The sequence below is a fragment of the Drosophila gunungcola genome, unplaced genomic scaffold (assembly GCF_025200985.1).
Source record: "Drosophila gunungcola strain Sukarami unplaced genomic scaffold, Dgunungcola_SK_2 000070F, whole genome shotgun sequence".
Lineage (NCBI taxonomy): Eukaryota > Metazoa > Arthropoda > Insecta > Diptera > Drosophilidae > Drosophila > Drosophila gunungcola.
The window spans coordinates 193,550-213,166 of record NW_026453233.1 but is presented as its reverse complement, the minus strand read 5'-3'; the positions used below and the strand labels follow the sequence as shown (position 1 = coordinate 213,166).

Genomic DNA, 19,617 nt, shown 5'->3' with positions numbered 1-19,617 from the left:
GCCGTATGGTTAAAGTGTGACCAATTAGCAAGATATTTCTGAAACCAAATTAACAGTTTTTTTTTTTGTCTGAAAATCATTTGGTATTTTTTGGTATTCATGTACCGCTGTTATGCCCCTTTTCTACACAGTCCGTTGGATACGGTTGGAATTTTCAAAAAATGTGAAACTCTGATTTCCACAGAGCACATCCACCTTCCACCATCTGATTTCAGCTGATCTGAACAGCTGTGGCCCGTCAAAACGTAAGAAAGTCAACAGTTCAACCATCTTTGTCTATGTTTTCATGAGCCGCAGCTGTTCAGACCAGCTGTAATCTGATGGTGGAAGATGGATGTGCTCTGTGGAAATCGGAGTTTCATCAGGGATGGACTGCGTTGGAACAGGGCTGCACCGCAAAAAAATCGGCTAACTATCGCTAACGGCGGACTGACTGGGAAGTTTTTGGAACGGCAAAACCTTATGGACATCCCTTCAGCGGATCGGATGGTGGAAGGTGGGTGGATCTCTGTGGAAATACGCTATAATATCAATGCTATCATGATTGGCCGACCCATCTCTAGATCAAAGCCATATTTTATTCGAATTTGTTTATTTCGTAGAGTTTTAGACATAAATCGATGGCAGACTCCCGCCCCGGCGCCTACAACTACAAGACATTACTGTGAGTATGGGATATATGTACATAACCGCCTGTAAAGCGGTAGTTAATCATGCGTATGTTCATGTTATTATTCTGGGAACAGATGCACAAACATTCCGGAGCTGTTTCTTGACAAATATGTGGCGCGCTCGCATTTCGGCCGCTACGGCACTCTGATGAACTTCGTCCTGCGCCCGCGGCGGATGACCTGCACCGTGAGCTATGCCAGCGAGGAGGAGGCGGAGCGGGCGCTCCTCGAGGGCGGCTCCTTCCAGGGCCACCAGTTCGAGATGTCCTATGCGGAGAACGAGACGGCGCCGGCCCACAAAACGGAGGAGTGGGTGGATCCCGATGTGCAGGCCGAGCTGAGTGCCCTGCAGTCGGGCTGGCGTAGTGAGTATGCTCCCGGCGGTGGTGGCAGAACCCCAGCGCCGAAGCCTCCCAATCCCATGCAACTGCCCGCAATGCCACTTGCTGCTGCTGCGGCGCCGGCGGCTGCTCCATCAAAGAATCCTCCCAGGGAACGAACGCCTGCCCAGATGAGGGAACTGGAGGCGGTGATGCGGCGACCGGCCCACACCAGCGAGGAGAAGTACCGGGTGCTGGATGCGCGGGACAAGCTGCTGCGGCTGAGCCAAACCCAGCGACAGCCGGAAGGAGCCACCCAGGGCCACTGCCCGGACATGTGTCCCGAAAAGGAGCGCGTGCTGCGCGAGTTCCAGCGCCAGGTGGCCATCTACGAGCTGCAGCCGGGCTCCGACGAGTTCATCTGCAACGAGCGGGCCCTCAAGCAGTACTCGCGCAGCAGTGCCGACCAGGAGACGCCTCTGCCGCACGAGCTGCGCCACGAGGCCGCCCTGCACATGACCATGAGCTACCTGATGCACGAGATCATGGACCTAAGCGAGCGCCAGGAGCCGCATAGCGCTCATCTGGGCGACTGGTTCCACTTCGTGTGGGACCGCACGCGCTCCATCCGCAAGGAGATCACCCAGCAGGAGCTGTGCTCGCTGGGCGCCGTCAAGTTGGTGGAGCAGTGCGCCCGCTTCCACATCCACTGTGCCGCCCGCCTGGTGGCCGCCGATCCCTCCGTCTTCGACAGCAAGATCAATGCCGAGAATCTCACCAAATGCCTGCAGACGCTCAAGTACATGTACCACGATCTGCGGCTGAAGGGCGTCCAGTGCCCCGGGAGGCGGAGTTCCGCGGCTACATCGTGCTGCTCAACCTGGCCGATGCCAACTTCCTGTGGGACATTGGCCAGCTGCCCGCGGAGCTGCAGAGTTGCCCCGAGCTGCGCCAGGCCATTCAGTTCCACCTGGCCCTGCAGGACACGAACTTTGTGCGCTTCTTTCAGATGCTGGTGGACGAGGAGACCAGCTACCTGAGTGCCTGCATCCTGGTCACGTACTTCACGCGCCTGCGTGTCCTGGCCCTGCATCGTTTGATCCAGGCCTACAGGGCGCCGCGGAAGGACGAGGTGTCCTCGCTGCCACTCAGCTACATCACCGATATGCTGAGCTTCGTCAGCGAACAGGAGGCGGCCGACTTCGTCCAGCACTATGGCCTGGAGGTCAACGAGGCGGGCCGCGTTGTGCTCAGCAGGATGCACGCCGTGGAGACGGAGTACAAGCTGCCACGGCAGATTGAGGTGGGTTTCGCTGCTTTTCCACAAATGCTCTACCTCTTGATTAACATATATTTGCAGCTGGTGGAGATGAAGCGCCGGCAGAGCGTGGGCGAGGTCGTCTGCGGGGAACCCCTGCCCCCGAGAGACATCTACTTGAATCACCGCCCGCACAACAGCTTCAACGAGCATGGCCTGCTCAAGAGCATCTCCTGGTCGGCCAAGGATCAGCTGCCGGGCATGCAGCAGCAGCAGCAGGAGGAGATGCAGCCACAGCCACCGTCAGCTCCTGATAACTTTTTTAAGGTGCCCATGCAGCCGGGCGGCGGAATGGCCGCTCCTGCCACCACTGGAGCACTTCCATCCATTCCCAGCAGTGCCTTCAGCTTTGTGCTGCCCAAATCCCGCGCCCAGGAGCTCCAGGAGCAGGCCCTGGCCGAGCAGCAGCGGCGGGCGCAGGAGGAGGCCAAGCACCAGGCCCTGCAGCAGGCCATTGCCCTGGCCAAGCAGCGGGAGGCCGAACTGATGGCCATCCACGAGGCCAAGGTGGCCGAGGCCGAGCGCGTGCGTCAGCAGAAGCTGAGGGAACGCCAGGAGCAGCAGCGTCGCCAGCAGGAACAGCTGGAGCAGCAGCGTCGTCAGCGGGAGCAGGAGCAGGAGCGGCAGCAGAAGCTGGAGCAGCTGCGTCTGATGGAGCAGCAGCAGCAGAGGGAGTCGCTTAAAAAGGCCAAGACTCTGGAGTGCTATCAAGATATTTTCAGCGGCACCCTGGCTGAGATTTGCCAAAGGGAATGGCAGCTGCACCAGCAGGCCTGCCACTCCTACGACTCCCTGGTGGACTCGCTAACGCGCCGCCTGGTCGAGCAGCAGATGCAGCGCTCCCTCTACGAACTGGGCGTCATGCGAGTCTACATGCGGCGCTGGCGCAACTATCGCCGTGTCCAGAAGCAGAAGGACACGCTGTTCAACCAGCTGCCGCTCAGCTTCGGAGCCGATGCCCCCGATCGCCTGGTGAACGAGCGCAGCGTGGAGGACTCCCTGCGTCTGATACGGCGCTATCGTCTGGGCGAACCGTGCAACTATGGCCAACTGCTTGCCGGTCTGGAGGAGCAGTGCTGGCTGAAGCTGGACCTGTGGCGCCTACTCGCTCAGTGTCTGCCGCAGTGGCAGCCGGGGGCGCGGCGCTACTACAAGCTGCTGTTGAGTCTGCCCGTCGGCGAGGAGGGTTTCCAGCTGGACTACGATTTGGACAGGGGTCTGCTGCAGCAGCCGCAGTCGCCGGACGCTCAATTGGCGCCAGCAGATGGAGGCTACATTAGGGCCTTCTCCCAAGGCATAGGATTGAGTGTGCTAAAGTTAAAGGAAGGCGACCACTGGCCGCCCAACGCTCAACTGGCCCAAGCCAATGGCATCATTTGCCTGGCGGGTCTTTCCAACTTGCGGCACATGCCGCAGCGTTTGAGGCAGCTGGTGCAGGCAAGCAGCTGCCCAGATGTGGCCCTAATCGTCCAGCATCCTGCCCATGCCGCTTACGAGGAGCCCCAACTTCAGCTCGACGATTTGGCTCTGCGCTCCTTCAAGATCTTTCGCTTCCGACACTCGGCGAATGGCCGCCAGCGGCTGATGTCCCAACTGGAGGAGGCTGTGAAGTTCTTAGCCAGCCGGAGCCACCACCAGGAGCTAAACCAGATGGAGATCCGTGAGTTTTTGCTGGGCAATCTGGGGCCAGAGCTCTTTCGACGTCTCAAACACGCCGCCGACCAGGATACGACCATCCGCAGGGGCAGCCAGCGCTGTCCGCAGTTCTGTGCGGACCTCTACAACGAGGCAGTGCATCGCCTGCAGCTGGTGGCCGGCGAGGATGTCAGCTCATGCCCAAGGTTTCCCGAGGAGCTGCGCCCCTTTGTGCAGCCACTGTCCACAGAGGCGGCACTGAGCAGCACCAATCGCCTGGAGCACTTCGAACCCGGCTGGCAGCTGCCACGGCAGCGACAGCGCATTGTGCAGCTGCTGGAGCGCAGCAAACTGCCCAGAATGGCGCCACTGCGGCGCAGATCCCCATCCGCAAGCCTCGTGGCCGAGGACCAGTGCCAGTGGGTGCTGGACTATGTGCAAACGAGCCAGCCGGAGGAGGAGTGCCTGGAGCAGATTGCCCTGCAGGCCATCCAGATACTGCAGTCCAACGAGGCGGACTGCTTCCTCAGCTTTGTGGAGTATCTGGCTGGCGAACGAGTGCGTGGCGTACTGCGCCAGGAGCAGGACTTGCCCAGATGCATTGTCTACCGCACGAAGACGATGCGGAGTCGTTTCCTCAGTGCCTGGTACTACGAGTTTCAGGAGCCGCAAATGTGTGGACAGGAAAAGGAGGAGGAGCAGGAGGAGGATGATTTCCAGGAGAAGGAGCAGGAAAAGGAGCCGGAGGAGCAGCTAGACTTCGATGAGATCATGAGCAAGGCGGCGGCTGTCCTGAGCAGGAGTCGCCAGCGTCTGGAGGAGCGTCCCACGCTGCGGGACCTCAATGGATCGCACAAAAGCCCCAAGAACAGAACCAAATCATCGGGCCGAATCCCTGACACGGAAAACAAACCCAAGCGCAAGCGCCACAACCTAAAATAGTGCGGTTTTAGTTACCAACTAAGTCTATGTTTGTTGTAAATCTTAATGACTTAATGACTGCCAATTTAAAAATAAGAAAATCCAATTGTGAAAGAAGACCAAGCTAAGTTGTAAAGCACTAAGGCTATTATTTTATTTTTTTTTTTCTTATTTGTCAAAATCGAAGGCTTTAAAATAATAATAATTTTATTAATAATTGGCAATTGCAAGAGAAGACCAAGCTTAGTAGTAAATCACTTAGGTTAGTATATTATTTTTATTTATTATTTTTTTTTTTATTCTCATTTGTCAATATCAGAAAAAAGTAATCTTAAACTTTAAATTAATAATAATTATATTAAAATTGGCAATTGTAAAAGAAGAACAAGCAAGCTGTAAAGGTTAGTATTTTATTTTTCTAATCTGTCAACATCAGAAAACAGTAATCTTAGGCTTCAAATCTTGACACTTAGATATCAGTAAGGGACACCGATAAAAAGAGCGAGACTGTCGGAATATTTAAGCAATAATTGTGGTAGCTGCTAAGTTCTAAAGTATTTTTGTAATAAAATGTATACCAAGATTGACCATGTTATGTCGGTGTCGTAGAGTTATAGAGTGGGCCTTGCCCCTCAAATAACAGGTGTCAAAGTCTCCGAATCTTGACATCCCCAGTCAACTAAACAGCTCCGAGGCGAAAGCATCCATTTATCCAAAACATTTGTGTTTCCGTATTTTTCTTTTATTTTGTTTTAAGGTTTTTCACCATTCAAAACGAACACAAAAGGATTTGCCTGGAACATGAAAAGTATAGTGGCTCAGACGGAAAACCAGCTGCGGCCTCTGAAAAGTGAGTTGAGTGCATTTGGATCGCAATCTGCAATCTGATCAGTTTATTGGCCCAAATGCATTGCCCATTGTGTTCTGTGTCCAATGTTGTTGGAAAATATATAATATGAGGATGTTTAAGAAAATTAAATTTTTATTTTGTATTGTTGTTTTGTAGTTTCAATTGTAAGAATACAATAAAATACAATACAATAACATTTCAGAATATGTATAGTTTGCTAATAAATGGAAGTGTATAGACTATTAAAAAATATGTGATTTTGGTAAGCAAAGCTAACATAAATCCATTTTTGTTTGAATAAATAAATTTGTATTTTCTTAAAACAAAATTTAAAGGTAATAATAAAATATAATCTTAAATCTTTTAGTTTTAAATGTTATCAAACTTTCATGTCAGCTTTTTTGTAATAAAATACAGTAATCTGTATTTTTTTATATATAATTTGAATGTTATAATTACTATTTTAATTTGAATAAAATGGTGTCCAAAATGATCAATTAACGTTTTTTATTTTGTTGATTCAATTAAATATTCAGTATATTTGATTGGTTTTATCTAAAATAAATCAGAGTTGAGAGATAATAAATGTCAGCTATTTTGGCATAAAACAAGGGTTTGGACCCTTATAATTTGTCCTTTAGTTTTAGAGCTATTTGGAATGTCATTTTACTAAATTTTTTTTTTCTTTTGCATTTAATTATTAATGAAATTGAACAAAGTTATTATATAGCTGCCATAGGGATGTCACAAAAATTAAGCATTAATTTGTTGTTGTTATACATAAAAGCACCAAAATCGAATTGTACTTTTTCTTTGTTTTTAAATAAATAATAATTCGTAATTTTTTACAGTGTCCCGCCTAATTTCGGCGATGAAGGGCTCCCGCCGCGAGTCGCAATCCCTAGGGACGCGCAGCTCGGCTTGCAAGGTGGTGGCGCAACTGATGGCTGGTGGTGGTGGTGGTGGTCAGGTGGAGTTCCGTGGACGCCGCACCTGGCGTCGCTGTTGAGTCGCCCGGCTACTAATACACTGGTAAAAAATAGTAGTATAATTAAGTATTTCGTACTCATTTTGAATATTTTTCGATTTTATATATTTTAATATTAAATCATGCCAGTTAACAAGCTTTTTTGTTTATTTAATTAAAATATTTTGTGTTATTATTCTTATCCTAGCGCTCCAAGATAGGCCTTTAAATTGAATGCACTAGTCCCTATGAAATAATTATATATATATGTATATATATATTTTTTTTAATTCAATTCAATATTCAATATTTTTTCTCAGTGTACGAATGCCCGACTGCTGAGGCGACCGTATGTGAGCTTCAACACCCGCCTCACCCGCAAACTGTCCGGCGCAATGGAGCGCCGTGGATCGAGTATCAACTTCCTGGGCCGCTGGCAGTCGCGGAGGGGCCTGCATCCGTCCAGCTGCATCCTGCCGGTGAAGACGCGCCACGCCCCCAAGACTGTGCAGGGGCGGAAGTGGCCCATCTGGCGGCAGTCCTCGGTGCGGCCGCTCCTGCTGCCCTCGTCCAATCTGTGGACGGGTGTGCTCAGCCAGCGGTTCTATGTGCCGAGCCTGCGTCCCGCCGACGAGGAGGAGGAGGAGGGGGTTGAGCGACGGGCAGTGCCCCGGCTGAGGGTCACCAGGGAGGAGAGCGACGAGGAGGAGGCGCAGCTCCAGCGGCGCCGGGATGGCAGTCGTCTGCGCCATCCGCCAGCCGGTAATCCTCTAGTGGAGCGGCCGGAGGAGGGCCACTCCAGGGGGCAGGAGCAGGGGGATCGCCAGCCCTACGTTCCCAGCGTACTGATGACCCCGCAACTGGCCACCAAGTGGCTAACCACACCGGGCAAGGAGCACCAGGAGCACCGAGAGCCCACCGCCCGGATGACCAGCCAAGTCTGGGTGAGCGGCAGCCAGCGAAGGTACCGGCGCAGTGAAAGAACCCACAGACCGATCACATCCGAACTGGAGGGCTGGCGGAGATCGGCCCACCACCAGCCAGTGCCCATCTTCCAGGGGCAGCCCGCCGAGCAGGAGCACCTGCGTCACGCCAGCTGCAGGACCAGCGCCAGGAGCATGCGGGACATTCAGCAGAGCAGCCAGGTGAGAGTTACCCGTTATCCTCCGACTAAAATAAAAGTATTACACTGATAAAAAATTGAATTATAAAAATAAATATTTTATGTTCGAATTCAAGATTTTATATTTAGTATTTAAATTTAATATAAAATCAAAATATTAAATACAATGCATACTAAATTGCATGATATATATAATATTTGCACATTAATCAAACTATTTTAATTTTAAATCATGCAATTTAATATGCATTGCATTTCTTACCATTCCATTTTTTATCAGTGTAAGCAATCCTTTCGTTTGCTAGCAGTTTTGACTTAGCTGTCAATGTCTATCCCCTACTTTTGCAGATGGTGTGGGAGGCCAAGAAGCAGACACCGTGGAGCAGGGCCAGGGAGGAGAGCGTGGGCAAACCCGGACCCGGACCCGGACCGATGATGGCCCAGGAGTCGCGGAGCAAGCAGCACCGGCTGATCACCAAGGAGCTGGTCTACCGAGCCAAAGATCTTCCTCCAAAAGAAAGAGGGGCAGGAGGAGGAAGAGGAGGAAAAGCAATGAGCAAATCCTCGCCAGAGCGGGAACTGATCAGGCAGCACCTGGCCGACCTGCTGCCGGTGGCTCAGAAGCCGTCCTCCTTCCGAATTGGCTACCAGCGGCATGCGCCCACGCGGCAGCTCCTGGAGCAGGGCAAGTGCCATGTGTCGGTGCGCCGGGAGCAGTTCCTCCATCTGCAGCCAGTGAGGTCACCGAACTCCATCATCCAGTCAGCGGATCTGGAGGCCAGGGAGACACTGCATCGCAAGGATGGCGCCAAACGGCCTTGTGCAGTGCACACGGTGGTCAAGCCATCCCTGCTCACCCTAATCCGAGGCCATGGCCGGCGGTTGGTGGCCAAGCGGTCCTCCTCCGTGGGCGTGCGACCCCAGAGGGAGGCCTCAGTGCGGCGTCTGGTGCGGAATGCCTCCTCCCTGGAGGTCCTCTGCCAAGCCAGTGCCAAACTGAAGCCCAAATCCCTGGTCAATGAGTACCTCAATGATCAGCCGATCAAGAAACTGCCGCAGGTCAGCAGCAAATTGGCTCATCCGTTCAAGGATCTCGAGGAGCCAAGGATCAAGGAGAAGAAGGTGGCCACCAGCTGGAAGCAGGCCCATGTGGCCAGGAACTACAAGTACGAGGCATCCACTTCCTATAGAAACAGAAACAGCAACAGCAAATATCCCGGCAAGAAGAGCACCACCAAGGACATGACCGAGGCGTACTTCCTGGCCAAAAGGAGCTCCTCCACGGCGCTTAGAGAGGAACAGAGAGTCACCTCGTCCTCCAAGAGGGTCAAGCCACCACGACAACCGGCAATCAGTCCAAAGGTTCAGGTGCCAAAGGTCCACAGCAAGCAGAGATCACAAGAAAAGCTCTGGAGTTAAGCCATATATCCATATACCCACCCATCCGATCTATAATACTATCATATTTCATCCGTTTTTACCAACCAAACACGGACAGGCAAATCCACATTCGAAGCGGAATTCCAAATTGAGCAGTGAACACAACAATTAACACACAATATATATACACTCGCACACCTGGTGGATCGATGCTCCTCACCCGGAGAATTCTTCGCAATCGGAAAACCATACTCACCCACTTCACAACACTATACTGTCAGAATTGAAAAAATTCCAAAACATGCCTTGCTAAACTATCGCTTTCATCCATTTGGCACACTTACTCTAGCTCTTTTTCCTAGTTTTTATTTTTTGGGATAACGAGAGACAACCGTTTCGGTACCGCTTAAGTTAAGAAATTAGTGTTACAAGACGTCAAATTCGTAGTTGTCGCACACGTGTTGTCCAGCACCAAAACAAAAAATGTCAAACGCATAACTCATGTGGACAATAGGCTTACAAATTATGGACGGTCGTGACACTATGTAAAAATTCTTGAATAATTACGGAAACTATATGGATGTCTCGAATTCAGCGAAGTTTTTTTTTAACACTTGTTTGGGATTTGGTTATTAAATTTATGAGAACTGGTGTATCTAAAAAAACAATGTTGCTTAATTTTTGGAGCAGTTGGTAAGTGATTAAAGGTTGTGGGTTTTAAGGTATTCATAATTTTTGTTTTTCAAAAATAAATCCTGTACAAATTTTGTTGATCTTGGATTTTAAGAAAGAAAATAAAATATGAAAATATTTACTTGCTGTATTTTGTTTATAAGTATTTAATGCCCAAGAAAACCCAACCCTTTTTGGTAACTGTTTTTTGTAAAAAAAATTCTTAATATGTTAGAAAAAACAGGTTTTAATTCTTAAGCAAGAAAAATAAAACACGATTGTGATAGATAGATATATACATTTTGAAGTACCTAAGAAAATCCACTGAATATTAATTTTGATACTAATAGGTCTTTAATTCGTAAGTAGCTCCCTTCGTACTGTACAAGTTTGTAATTTTTAAAAACAAAATTAATGATGTAAAAATAAATAATATTTCATCAAACCCAAAGTCCACCAAACATCTGACATATGAAAGAGATACACCAAAGTATGACTAATCTAACGATTAAACGTAAATATCTATATATACAAATCGGTAAACATGTTTATCATAATTGTCTCTGTTTACCAATGAATTTCAACAAAACAGAAGCAAATTGCAATCAAAACAAAAGGAAAGAAGACACGTGACAAAGAAATCGCAGAAATAAGGGCAGCAAATATATAGTATATAGAGGGGAAGTGAATCGATTTGGGTATTTTAAGAACTGCACTGTCACTCTGTCACCAAAATTATTTTTGGCAACCGCAAAAACAAGCCACATTTCACAATAGAATGCAAAATTTACATTTTCCAGAAGGGTGAAAAAGGTAAAAAATTGCAATAGGTTTTAGAATTCCTTTTTTAATTAAAATCTCTTTAGAAAAAAAATAGAAAATTTAAACCTTTTGCTTTGATTTGAAAATATAAAATTTACAATGGAATATAAATGTAGATTTTAAGGTACTTTGCTTTAATAAATTATATTTATTTTAGCCCACATAGGTATACATTTAGATTTTGTTTAAACAAATTAAAATTCCATTATACCTTAAATTTGTGTTCCATAAATTGTAACAATAAAAACACTGGTAAACTTTGTTTTGTTTTGGCCCACATTGACAGCCCGTGGTTTTAGTTTTCTTATGTTTTTTTTGGATTTGGGTTTTTTGGGAAGAGGGATCAATTGGGCTGCCAATGGGTTTTTCTATTTAACACATTTCAATTTGCACTACAATTAAACAATGCTCTCTCTAGGATGCTTGCAATTAAACGATTAATAACTAAACGAGGGGATTGGTCATCCGGGGTGGTGGCCAGTTGCTCCTCCTCCTACTCCTCCTCCTCTACTGGAGATGGTGGCTCTGCTTGCACTGCCGCAGCGCCTCGTTGAATCCCTCGCAGAGGGTCAGATCCGCCTGTCCCTGGGCGCACTGGATGAACTGTTTGAGCTCCCAGGCGCAGGCTCCCTGCGGCTCGTTCGGTTGCTGGGCGAAGTAGGGCTGCTGTTGCTGCTGGGGGGCAGGAGCGGCGGCCGCGGGAGCAGCTGCCTCCTTGTCGCCGGATCCGCTGAACAGCGAGGTCAGGCCATGACCCACAGTGTGTCCGATGGCCGATCCCACGGCCACGCCGCCAGCGGTGGCGGCCATCTGCTGGAACATCGACGGCTGCTGGGGCGCCGGCATGCCCACGGCGCTAGGCGGAGCGCTCATGGGCGCCGGTGGTGGGGGCGGGGCAGCAGCACGGGCCGGCACAGGGGCGGCGGCGGCTGGGGCGGGAGCGGGGGCTCGTGCCTGCACAGGTGCGGAGCTGTAGGAAAACAAGAAAACAATCTGTTGTTATTCTGGACTTTGCCCTTTGCCATTGTTGATTATTTGGTGATGAAATAGAGTGCGGTTTAAGTGAAAATAAAATAAAAAAGCTTGTTCCTCTTTATTCAAAATATTGGTGTCCTTTTTCGTTTCCCATATCAAGTATATTAAATAATTAAGAAATTATATGTCTTGGTTGAAAACAAACTACAAAGGTTTGTGTCTAGTTTTTCAAAATATTGGGAAAATATTGGTTGGTCTGGTGTTATTTTTTCATTGCCTATATCAAGTATATTAAATTATAAGAAAATAAAAGATCCCTGGGTGAAAATAAACTACAACGGCTATTTTCTTCTTATAAAAATATTTTAAAAAAATTGATATTTTACTAGGGTTTTTTTTCATTTATTTTCCTAAACAAAGCATGTTAAATTATACAGAAAAAAAATAGTTAAAAATTAGATTGTAACAAGAAAAACAAATTGCTATATGCGTATTTAAAGCTAGTTTTAAACGTTATTAAGCCTATTTTTTAAGCAAATTGAAAGAAATAGCTTATTGTGCGAAAATTACATAAATACAATTTAAAACCCTTTAAAACCTATCCAGTTTAACCAAAATTTGAGAAAACGGAAGTTAATATTTTCATAATAAGACCGGTGTATTTCAATACTTCCGGCACTCGAAAAAAGCCAGACTGAGCGGGAAACCCGCTGAACGGACAACACAACTGAAACATCCCATGTTATTGGATCTGTGCTCTTATTTTTTTTAAGGTTACGTAACCTTAACCCATTTCAAGGCCCGGAAAAAGCGGCGGCTATCCATAAGATAAAGCCAGATCATCCGATTGATTTGGCCGTGATTACGAAATGATTTTCCTGCCGGCGCATTTCCCGATATTCCTTATACTTTTCCCTATTTTCCTCGATTTCCTTACCGACGAGTGGAGGGAGGGGGGCTGGCTGAACGTCCACGGCGAACCATTTTGTTTGTTTTAATTTGTGTCTTTTATCGACTAGATTTAACGTAAAAATTTCACAGTTGTTGCTGTTTTGGCTTTCGACTCGAAAATGACGAGCGCTCGAATCTTATATCTGAAATCCCAATTGGACGAGAAACTTCGGCCTGCTCGTGAGTGTGACCGGTGAAAATACCGAAAAATATACCAAAATAAACCAAAAACTATCGGCTGTTGGTAATGTCAGCCCTGGTTGGGTCATCTGACATTGTTTGTGAATGGGCGTATTCCGCAAAACAGAATGATAACTGGTCACTGATGGATCAGTAATCAGTGATCAAGTTTGTGCTGCTGAACGCCTATGATACATTACGCATTAATATATTAATTGTTGCTTGTTTTGTTTGTTCTTTATTTTTGAAAAGCTTACATTCTGATTTTTCTATTTAGCTCCCAGGCGCAAGAAAAGGTAGCATACTATTTTTACGCTCCTTTTTTGCTGATCATGATGGAACAATTTTTGTAACATGATCAGTGATCATACGCGTTCAGCTATACTATTGTAAGAAATCCATCAGTGATAAGTGATCATGTTGTTCTGCTGAATACGACCAATGGGAAAAAAAAAATTGTATTAAAAATAAAACCCTCTATAGGCCAATCTTGAAAACACCCATTCTTTTTATCTGTTATATCTTTTTAATAAATAAATACATATTTTTTCCATAATTTTTAATTAAAATCTATTCAACTATTTATTGTTGAATAACTCGTATTTAACAACTAGTAATTGTTTTAATAACAATATATTACATTTTTTTAAATAATATGTTTATAATATGATTCTAACTAATTAAGATACACAAAAATAATAAGAAAGACGTGGTTAAATATTGTTTGTTTATGATTTACAACTTATATTTCTCTTGAAAATGAATCGAAATTAACGAATATAAATAATTTAAAAATAAAAAACTGTTACCAAGGAAAATAAATTGCAATTGTCAAATTAATTTAATTTCTTGTTATTGGGATGACCATAACTAAGCAGTGCATTGCAAATATTATTTCCAAAATGAATGGCTGATTGTGGCAGATTAATGGCCATTAATGTCTCTATTTCCGGGCGAAATTAACAAACAAAAATTATTCCAAGATATATAATAAAAAAATAAATTAATACCAATGATGACCATAACTAAACGGTGAATATCAATTATTATTTCAATGTGAATGGCTCATGGCAAATATCGCTCAGCATTGTGAGTGGCAAAGCAGCCAAGAGTCTCATATCGATAGAAAGCCCAGCCATCGCGAATAATAAAAGTGGTGATATGTTAGTTTTATACGTAACATTTAAATAAATTATTACATAATAGAAAATTAAGTAAGCCAGTAGAACTATGTGTATCTGATAGAGTGAGTTACTCAAGAAATAAACCACAACTATCGGCAGTTCACCCATATCGATAGGTGGCTCATTCTGCATCCCTGGCAGCCGAAATGCAACCGTGCGCGTGTCGGCGGAAATGTGACTTTCTGGCGTTGCCGCACACTGCCGTAACATGTTCTTTTTCAGGCGTTTGCCTTTGCGCTGACATCGTATCTCGATTTCTTCTGTGACAAAGTAAGGGAAATTCAACGTTTTAAAAGTGGATTACCGCCAGAGTTTGGCCAAAAGATGGCTAAATGCCCAGGCCAAGTGTGCATACTGAGGGTTTTGTGAATTTATTGCGACAAAGTGCAGAAAAATGCAATTCCCTTTCAAATGAGGTTAAAAACGGGCGGCTTTTTGTTTGTGTGTGTTTGCGTGAGTGCGGCTGTGTGAGTGCGTCACACGTGTTGGTTTCACCTTTTTTTTTATGTTTTTTTTATTTGCCGCTTACACTTATATGTATATATATTGGATCAAATCGTAAACCCAGGTTTACTATACCTCTTCAGGATATCACCGAAGAGATATAAATCCTTATTAAATCGCAAGTCAACAACAACAACGCGCGTGTGTATGTGTGTGGTGGAAGTGCGTGTGCAAATAGCGCTCTTTTACCGTAAAAAAAAAACGTGTTAACAACGCAGAAATATTCCCTTGATTATTAATTTAACTCTGCATTTTTTATTGCAACCTTTTTATTTTGCAAAACATGTATTGTTAAAACTACGGTTTCTATGAACAATCATTATCTGTGATTTTTTTTTTTTAATTACGCACGTTCTGTTGAATATGATCTTTCAGTTGAACAAAACCTTAAAAATAAATTGTATTGTGTAAAAGTTGCATTATTTTTCATTTAAAAATGTGGTTGTAAAATAAATATGAATATGAGTTTTAATAAACAAATTATTTTTTTAAAGTTATAAATAAAAATCAATAAACACACTATATATTATTGTTACATTTTCCTGACAACGGGCCTATTTAAATAAAAAGCTTAATATCTGTACATTAACAATTAAAAAACACGTTTCTGTCACACTTCTTAGATGTGCCAAGCCTTATTATCAATACCATTAATATCGTTTGTAACTTACGATTAATATTAAAAATAAGGAAAAATACAAAACCCACAATTACAAACGAATTAATAGCTTGAGAAAGGTGTTAGAAATGTTTCAAGTCTAACTAGTACAAAACAGGCTAAAAACATGATAACTTCAAAAAATAAAAACAATGATGGCGAAATTCTCAAATATTCCCTGGCAGTCTATTGATTTTTTTTTTTGGCAAGTGACTTAAAGTTTTGTCCGTATTGATTATTTTGCAGTATGGCCGAGGTTGCTGAAAACGTGGTGGAGACCTTCGAGGAGCCAGCGGCACCTATGGAAGCCGAGGTCGCCGAGACGATCCTGGAGACGAATGTGGTGGCCACCACCGAGCTGCCGGAGATCAAGCTGTTCGGCCGCTGGTCCTGCGACGATGTGACCGTCAACGACATCTCGCTGCAGGATTACATCTCGGTGAAGGAGAAGTTCGCCCGCTACCTTCCCCACTCCGCCGGACGCTATGCCGCCAAGCGATTCCGCAAGGCCCAGTGCCCCATTGTGGAGCGATTGACCTGCTCCCTGATGATGAAGGGTCGCAACAACGGCAAGAAGCTGATGGCCTGCCGCATCGTTAAGCACTCGTTCGAGATCATCCATCTGCTCACCGGCGAGAATCCGCTGCAGGTACATACTCCCCTCGATTGTGACCCTATATCACTGTATCACTCTTTAAAAGCGTCCCATGCTAAACTGTGGCCAGAGATCATCGCCACTCGGTCATGGGTAGAATGGGCACGCAGAGTAACCGCAAGGTTTTAATATCCTAGTGCCTGAAGATAGCCAAGCCTCTTCTCGTTCTCCTGGAACTTAAAACTACAAGATATAACAATGACAATACCTATTTAATTTGACATCATTACATCACCTGTATTACGTTAGGAATATAAAGTAATAGTGTTTAGTCCTCCTCAATGCTGCCTAGTTAGTAATACATACTTTTCAGAGCATTAACTCTTAAATGGACTTATAGCGAATCAGAGTTTTAATTGTCCTAGTGCCTGAAGATAAAAAACCACTTCTTGTTCTTCTGGTACCTAAAACTACACTAGAAATTCGAACTTAAACTAAAGACAGTCCTCCTCAATGCCAGTTGTTGGTAAATTTCAGCCAAACTGAGCATAAACTCATAAGAGACTCATAGAAAACGGTGTTAACTATCCTTGTGCTTGAAGAATAAACCACTTCCCGCTCTCCTGGAACTTAAGACAACAATTAAAAACATTTGATTATCATGAAACAATAGGATTTTAGGAATGAGTCGACCTCAATGCTAGTTGAAGGAAATTTCATCCCAACTAAAGCATATTTTATAACAGACTCAGAGGAAACAGTGTTAATTATCCTAGTGCTTGAAGAATAAACCACTTCCCGCTCTCCTGGAACTTAAGACAACAATTAAAAACATTTGATTATCATGAAACAATAGGATTTTAGGCATGAGTCGACCTCAATGCTAGTTGAAGGAAATTTCATCCCAACTAAAGCATATTTTATAACAGACTCAGAGGAAACAGTGTTAATTATCCTAGTGCTTGAAGAATAAACCACTTCCCGCTCTCCTGGAACTTAAGACAACATTATAAATTGAGTATTGAGACATATGTATCCGTCCAAAACTAAAACTGCAGCGTTGATCTTCACAGCGTTGTGGTATTCAATTGGACCACAGGAAACCCCATGATTAGCTATTCCTCTTAAGGGCATTGGCTAAAATGTGCAACCTTAATAAAGCATAAATCAACAAAACCCTTCTAATATAACTCATTTATAGTCCAACTCTATGCTAGACGGTTTAAAAATACCCTGTCGTTCTGAGCATCTCCAAAAACGGACTAATAGTAATTGAAATTGTTTTAACTATCCTTGTGCCTGAAGATTATAACCACTTCCTGCTCTCCTGGAAATTAAAACAACATTAGAAATAAGAAATATTTATTAATATATCGTTGCCCGTCCAAAACTAAAACTGCAGCGTTGATTTCTACAGCGTTGTGGTATTCAATTGGACCACAGGAAACCCCATGATTAGCTATTCCTCTTAAGGGCATTGGCTAAAATGTGCAACCTTAATAAAGCATAAATCAACAAAACCCTACTTATTATAACCCATATTTAGTCCAACTCTATGCCAGACGGTTTAAAAATCCCTGTCGTACTGAGCATCTCCAAAAACGGACTAATAGTAATTGAAATTGTTTTAACTATCCTTGTGCCTGAAGATTATAACCACTTCCTGCTCTCCTGGAAATTAAAACAACATTTTCCACTCATGTATTATGTTTTATTGAGTGCTCTATAATGGCAGCTTGTCTAATTGAAATTTCTCGTTGCGTTTTCTTGCAGATCCTGGTCAGTGCGATCATCAACTCGGGACCCCGTGAGGACTCCACCCGTATCGGACGTGCCGGTACCGTCCGTCGTCAGGCTGTGGATGTGTCGCCTCTGCGTCGCGTCAACCAGGTGCGTTTCTTGAGAGGATCTCGGGGGCAGATGTGTAGTTGGTGGCCGGTTGCAATGGCTTGTGGTTCGATTGCTGACTGCTTGCTTATAACACTTGGCTAGATCGAAATTCTATCTAATATCCGTAGCGTCATAATGTGTAATTTAGCCGACATTTGGCGTATGAAACGAAGAGACATTTCCAATTTAATATTTTGAGGGTTTCAAAATCCATTTTACGGGGTGAAGTTATTATTTATAAAAGCTTTTGAAACCCTAAAAAATGTAATATTACTTCATGCTGTTTATATACTTACTGATTACGTTTTTCAACAAATATTTCTAGGCTATCTGGCTGCTGTGCACTGGAGCTCGTGAGGCTGCCTTCAGGAACATCAAGACCATCGCCGAGTGCTTGGCCGATGAGCTGATCAACGCCGCCAAGGTGAGGAAATTGGGAATTTGGAAGGAGAAAGTTGGGAACCGGGAGGGCTTCTCTAATGCCTGGCTTTCTAGCGTAACAGTTGGTCATTCAAATTAGTCCAATCTAATTCTACATAATGGTTTAACTATGTAGTCTCGCGTTTGGACCAGATTAATCTCCAAATCTCTTATTATCCTTGTGCTAGTGGCCATTCAACTGTCCTATGCACACGAGAAACGTAAAAGAACATAGGCAATTTAGAAACCTATAGTAGTTATCGGTTAAAAATAGGTCCAATCTAATTCTACATAATGGTTTATTTATGTAGTCTCGCTTCTGGACTATATTAAATCCCATCCTTTATTATCCTTGTGCTTGTGATAATTTCCAAGCAATGTACATGAGAAACGTAAAAGAATATAACAAATATACAAATCTATAGTAGTTATCGGTTAAAAATAGGTCCGATCTAATTCTACATAATGGTTTATTTATGTAGTCTCGCTTCTGGACCAAATTAAATCCCATCCTTTATTATCCTTGTGCTTGTGATATCATTCCAGTTCAATGCACACGAGAAACGTAAAAGAACATAGGCAATTTATAAATGTACAGTAGTAGTTATCAGTCTACGAATAACAACAGGTCCAATCTAATTCTACATAATGGTTTATTTATGTAGTCTCGCTTCTGGACCAAATTAAATCCCATCCTTTATTATCCTTGTGCTTGTGATAACATTCCAGTTCAATGCACACGAGAAACGTAGAGGAATAATATCATAGAATAGATCAGAAATATGAAATATGAGGGACATTTATCACAATTACTAATTGTCTGTTTTAATTCGTTTCCAGGGTTCTTCCAACTCCTACGCCATCAAGAAGAAGGATGAGTTGGAGCGTGTCGCCAAGTCCAACCGTTAAGGAGACATCCATCACCAGCAAAAACAAACTTCTGTGTCTGTTTTTTTTTATACAAATAACGTGTGTACACTGCGAAATGATACACTAAATTTAAAATAAACAACAAGATGAAAAATCCAATGTAAACCAATCTTTTTTTTTATTAATTTTTAATTTTTAATAAACTGGCTTGTCAGGAAAAGGTTGAGTTTGTTTTTACATTTATAGATGTGTTTTTCGGAAAGATGTTTTTATTTTTTTTAATTTGATTGGGTCTTGTGACTTCAGAATGTCAGTTAAAGAGCTATTTTGTTGAGTTTGATTATTTTTAATTTCAGCAAATTTGCTATTGGCTTAACATATAAAAACACATATAATTGGAAAAATCTTTATTTTATTTTACCTTATTAACTTGTTTTTAATAGTTAACAACCCTTTGTTGTGGAACTCTTGACAACACTATAGAGCTGGGAAGCTATCGATAGTGGCCCCTTTCGATATTGTCGTATTTTGGGAGCGAAAATTCGATACTTTTTATCGGTTCAGCCAAGCCTCGTGTGTTTTGCTATCGATGGTGGCTAGAAAAGTACAAATTCGATACATCGTTTGTGCCTTCGATGGTTTTCCAGCTCTACAGCACTATACAAATAAAATCAATATCAAATACAATTTAACTTGAGCATTTGGCATAAT

General features: G+C 43.9%; 3 protein-coding genes and 7 non-coding genes across 10 annotated transcripts; 9 read left to right on the top strand and 1 right to left on the bottom strand.

The window, feature by feature from the left end:
* Positions 1-504: 504 nt before the first annotated feature.
* Positions 505-9,775, top strand: LOC128264402 (protein xmas). Its single transcript, XM_052999848.1, is given in 8 exon segments — positions 505-664; positions 747-1,831; positions 1,834-2,294; positions 2,352-4,863; positions 6,567-6,692; positions 6,695-6,732; positions 7,003-7,827; positions 8,154-9,775. Coding segments are annotated over 8 exon segments (6,162 nt in total). The 5' UTR covers positions 505-620; the 3' UTR covers positions 9,225-9,775.
* Positions 9,776-10,807: 1,032 nt separating this feature from the next.
* LOC128264425 (coiled-coil-helix-coiled-coil-helix domain-containing protein 2) lies at positions 10,808-12,790 on the bottom strand. The gene is made up of 2 exons (XM_052999871.1): positions 12,592-12,790; positions 10,808-11,649 (listed from the first exon to the last, which is right to left on the bottom strand). Exons 1-2 carry the CDS (start codon positions 12,636-12,638, stop codon positions 11,187-11,189), a joined length of 510 nt encoding a protein of 169 aa, XP_052855831.1. The 5' UTR covers positions 12,639-12,790; the 3' UTR covers positions 10,808-11,186.
* Positions 12,791-14,137: 1,347 nt separating this feature from the next.
* Positions 14,138-19,065, top strand: LOC128264417 (40S ribosomal protein S5a). Its single transcript, XM_052999862.1, has 5 exons — positions 14,138-14,239; positions 15,378-15,780; positions 17,500-17,616; positions 17,942-18,040; positions 18,877-19,065. Exons 2-5 carry the CDS (start codon positions 15,379-15,381, stop codon positions 18,943-18,945), a joined length of 687 nt encoding a protein of 228 aa, XP_052855822.1. The 5' UTR covers positions 14,138-14,239; position 15,378; the 3' UTR covers positions 18,946-19,065.
* On the top strand, positions 16,756-16,909 carry LOC128264442 (small nucleolar RNA psi18S-1854). Its single transcript, XR_008268737.1, has one exon. It is a non-coding gene; the product is annotated as a small nucleolar RNA psi18S-1854 (small nucleolar RNA).
* Positions 17,100-17,253, top strand: LOC128264445 (small nucleolar RNA psi18S-1854). The gene has a single exon (XR_008268740.1). It is a non-coding gene; the product is annotated as a small nucleolar RNA psi18S-1854 (small nucleolar RNA).
* LOC128264446 (small nucleolar RNA psi28S-2876) lies at positions 17,655-17,799 on the top strand. Its single transcript, XR_008268741.1, has one exon. It is a non-coding gene; the product is annotated as a small nucleolar RNA psi28S-2876 (small nucleolar RNA).
* Positions 18,131-18,271, top strand: LOC128264444 (small nucleolar RNA psi28S-1192). Its single transcript, XR_008268739.1, has one exon. It is a non-coding gene; the product is annotated as a small nucleolar RNA psi28S-1192 (small nucleolar RNA).
* LOC128264443 (small nucleolar RNA psi28S-1192) lies at positions 18,306-18,442 on the top strand. Its single transcript, XR_008268738.1, has one exon. It is a non-coding gene; the product is annotated as a small nucleolar RNA psi28S-1192 (small nucleolar RNA).
* LOC128264448 (small nucleolar RNA psi28S-1192) lies at positions 18,477-18,615 on the top strand. Its single transcript, XR_008268743.1, has one exon. It is a non-coding gene; the product is annotated as a small nucleolar RNA psi28S-1192 (small nucleolar RNA).
* Positions 18,660-18,798, top strand: LOC128264447 (small nucleolar RNA psi28S-1192). Its single transcript, XR_008268742.1, has one exon. It is a non-coding gene; the product is annotated as a small nucleolar RNA psi28S-1192 (small nucleolar RNA).
* Positions 19,066-19,617: the final 552 nt, after the last annotated feature.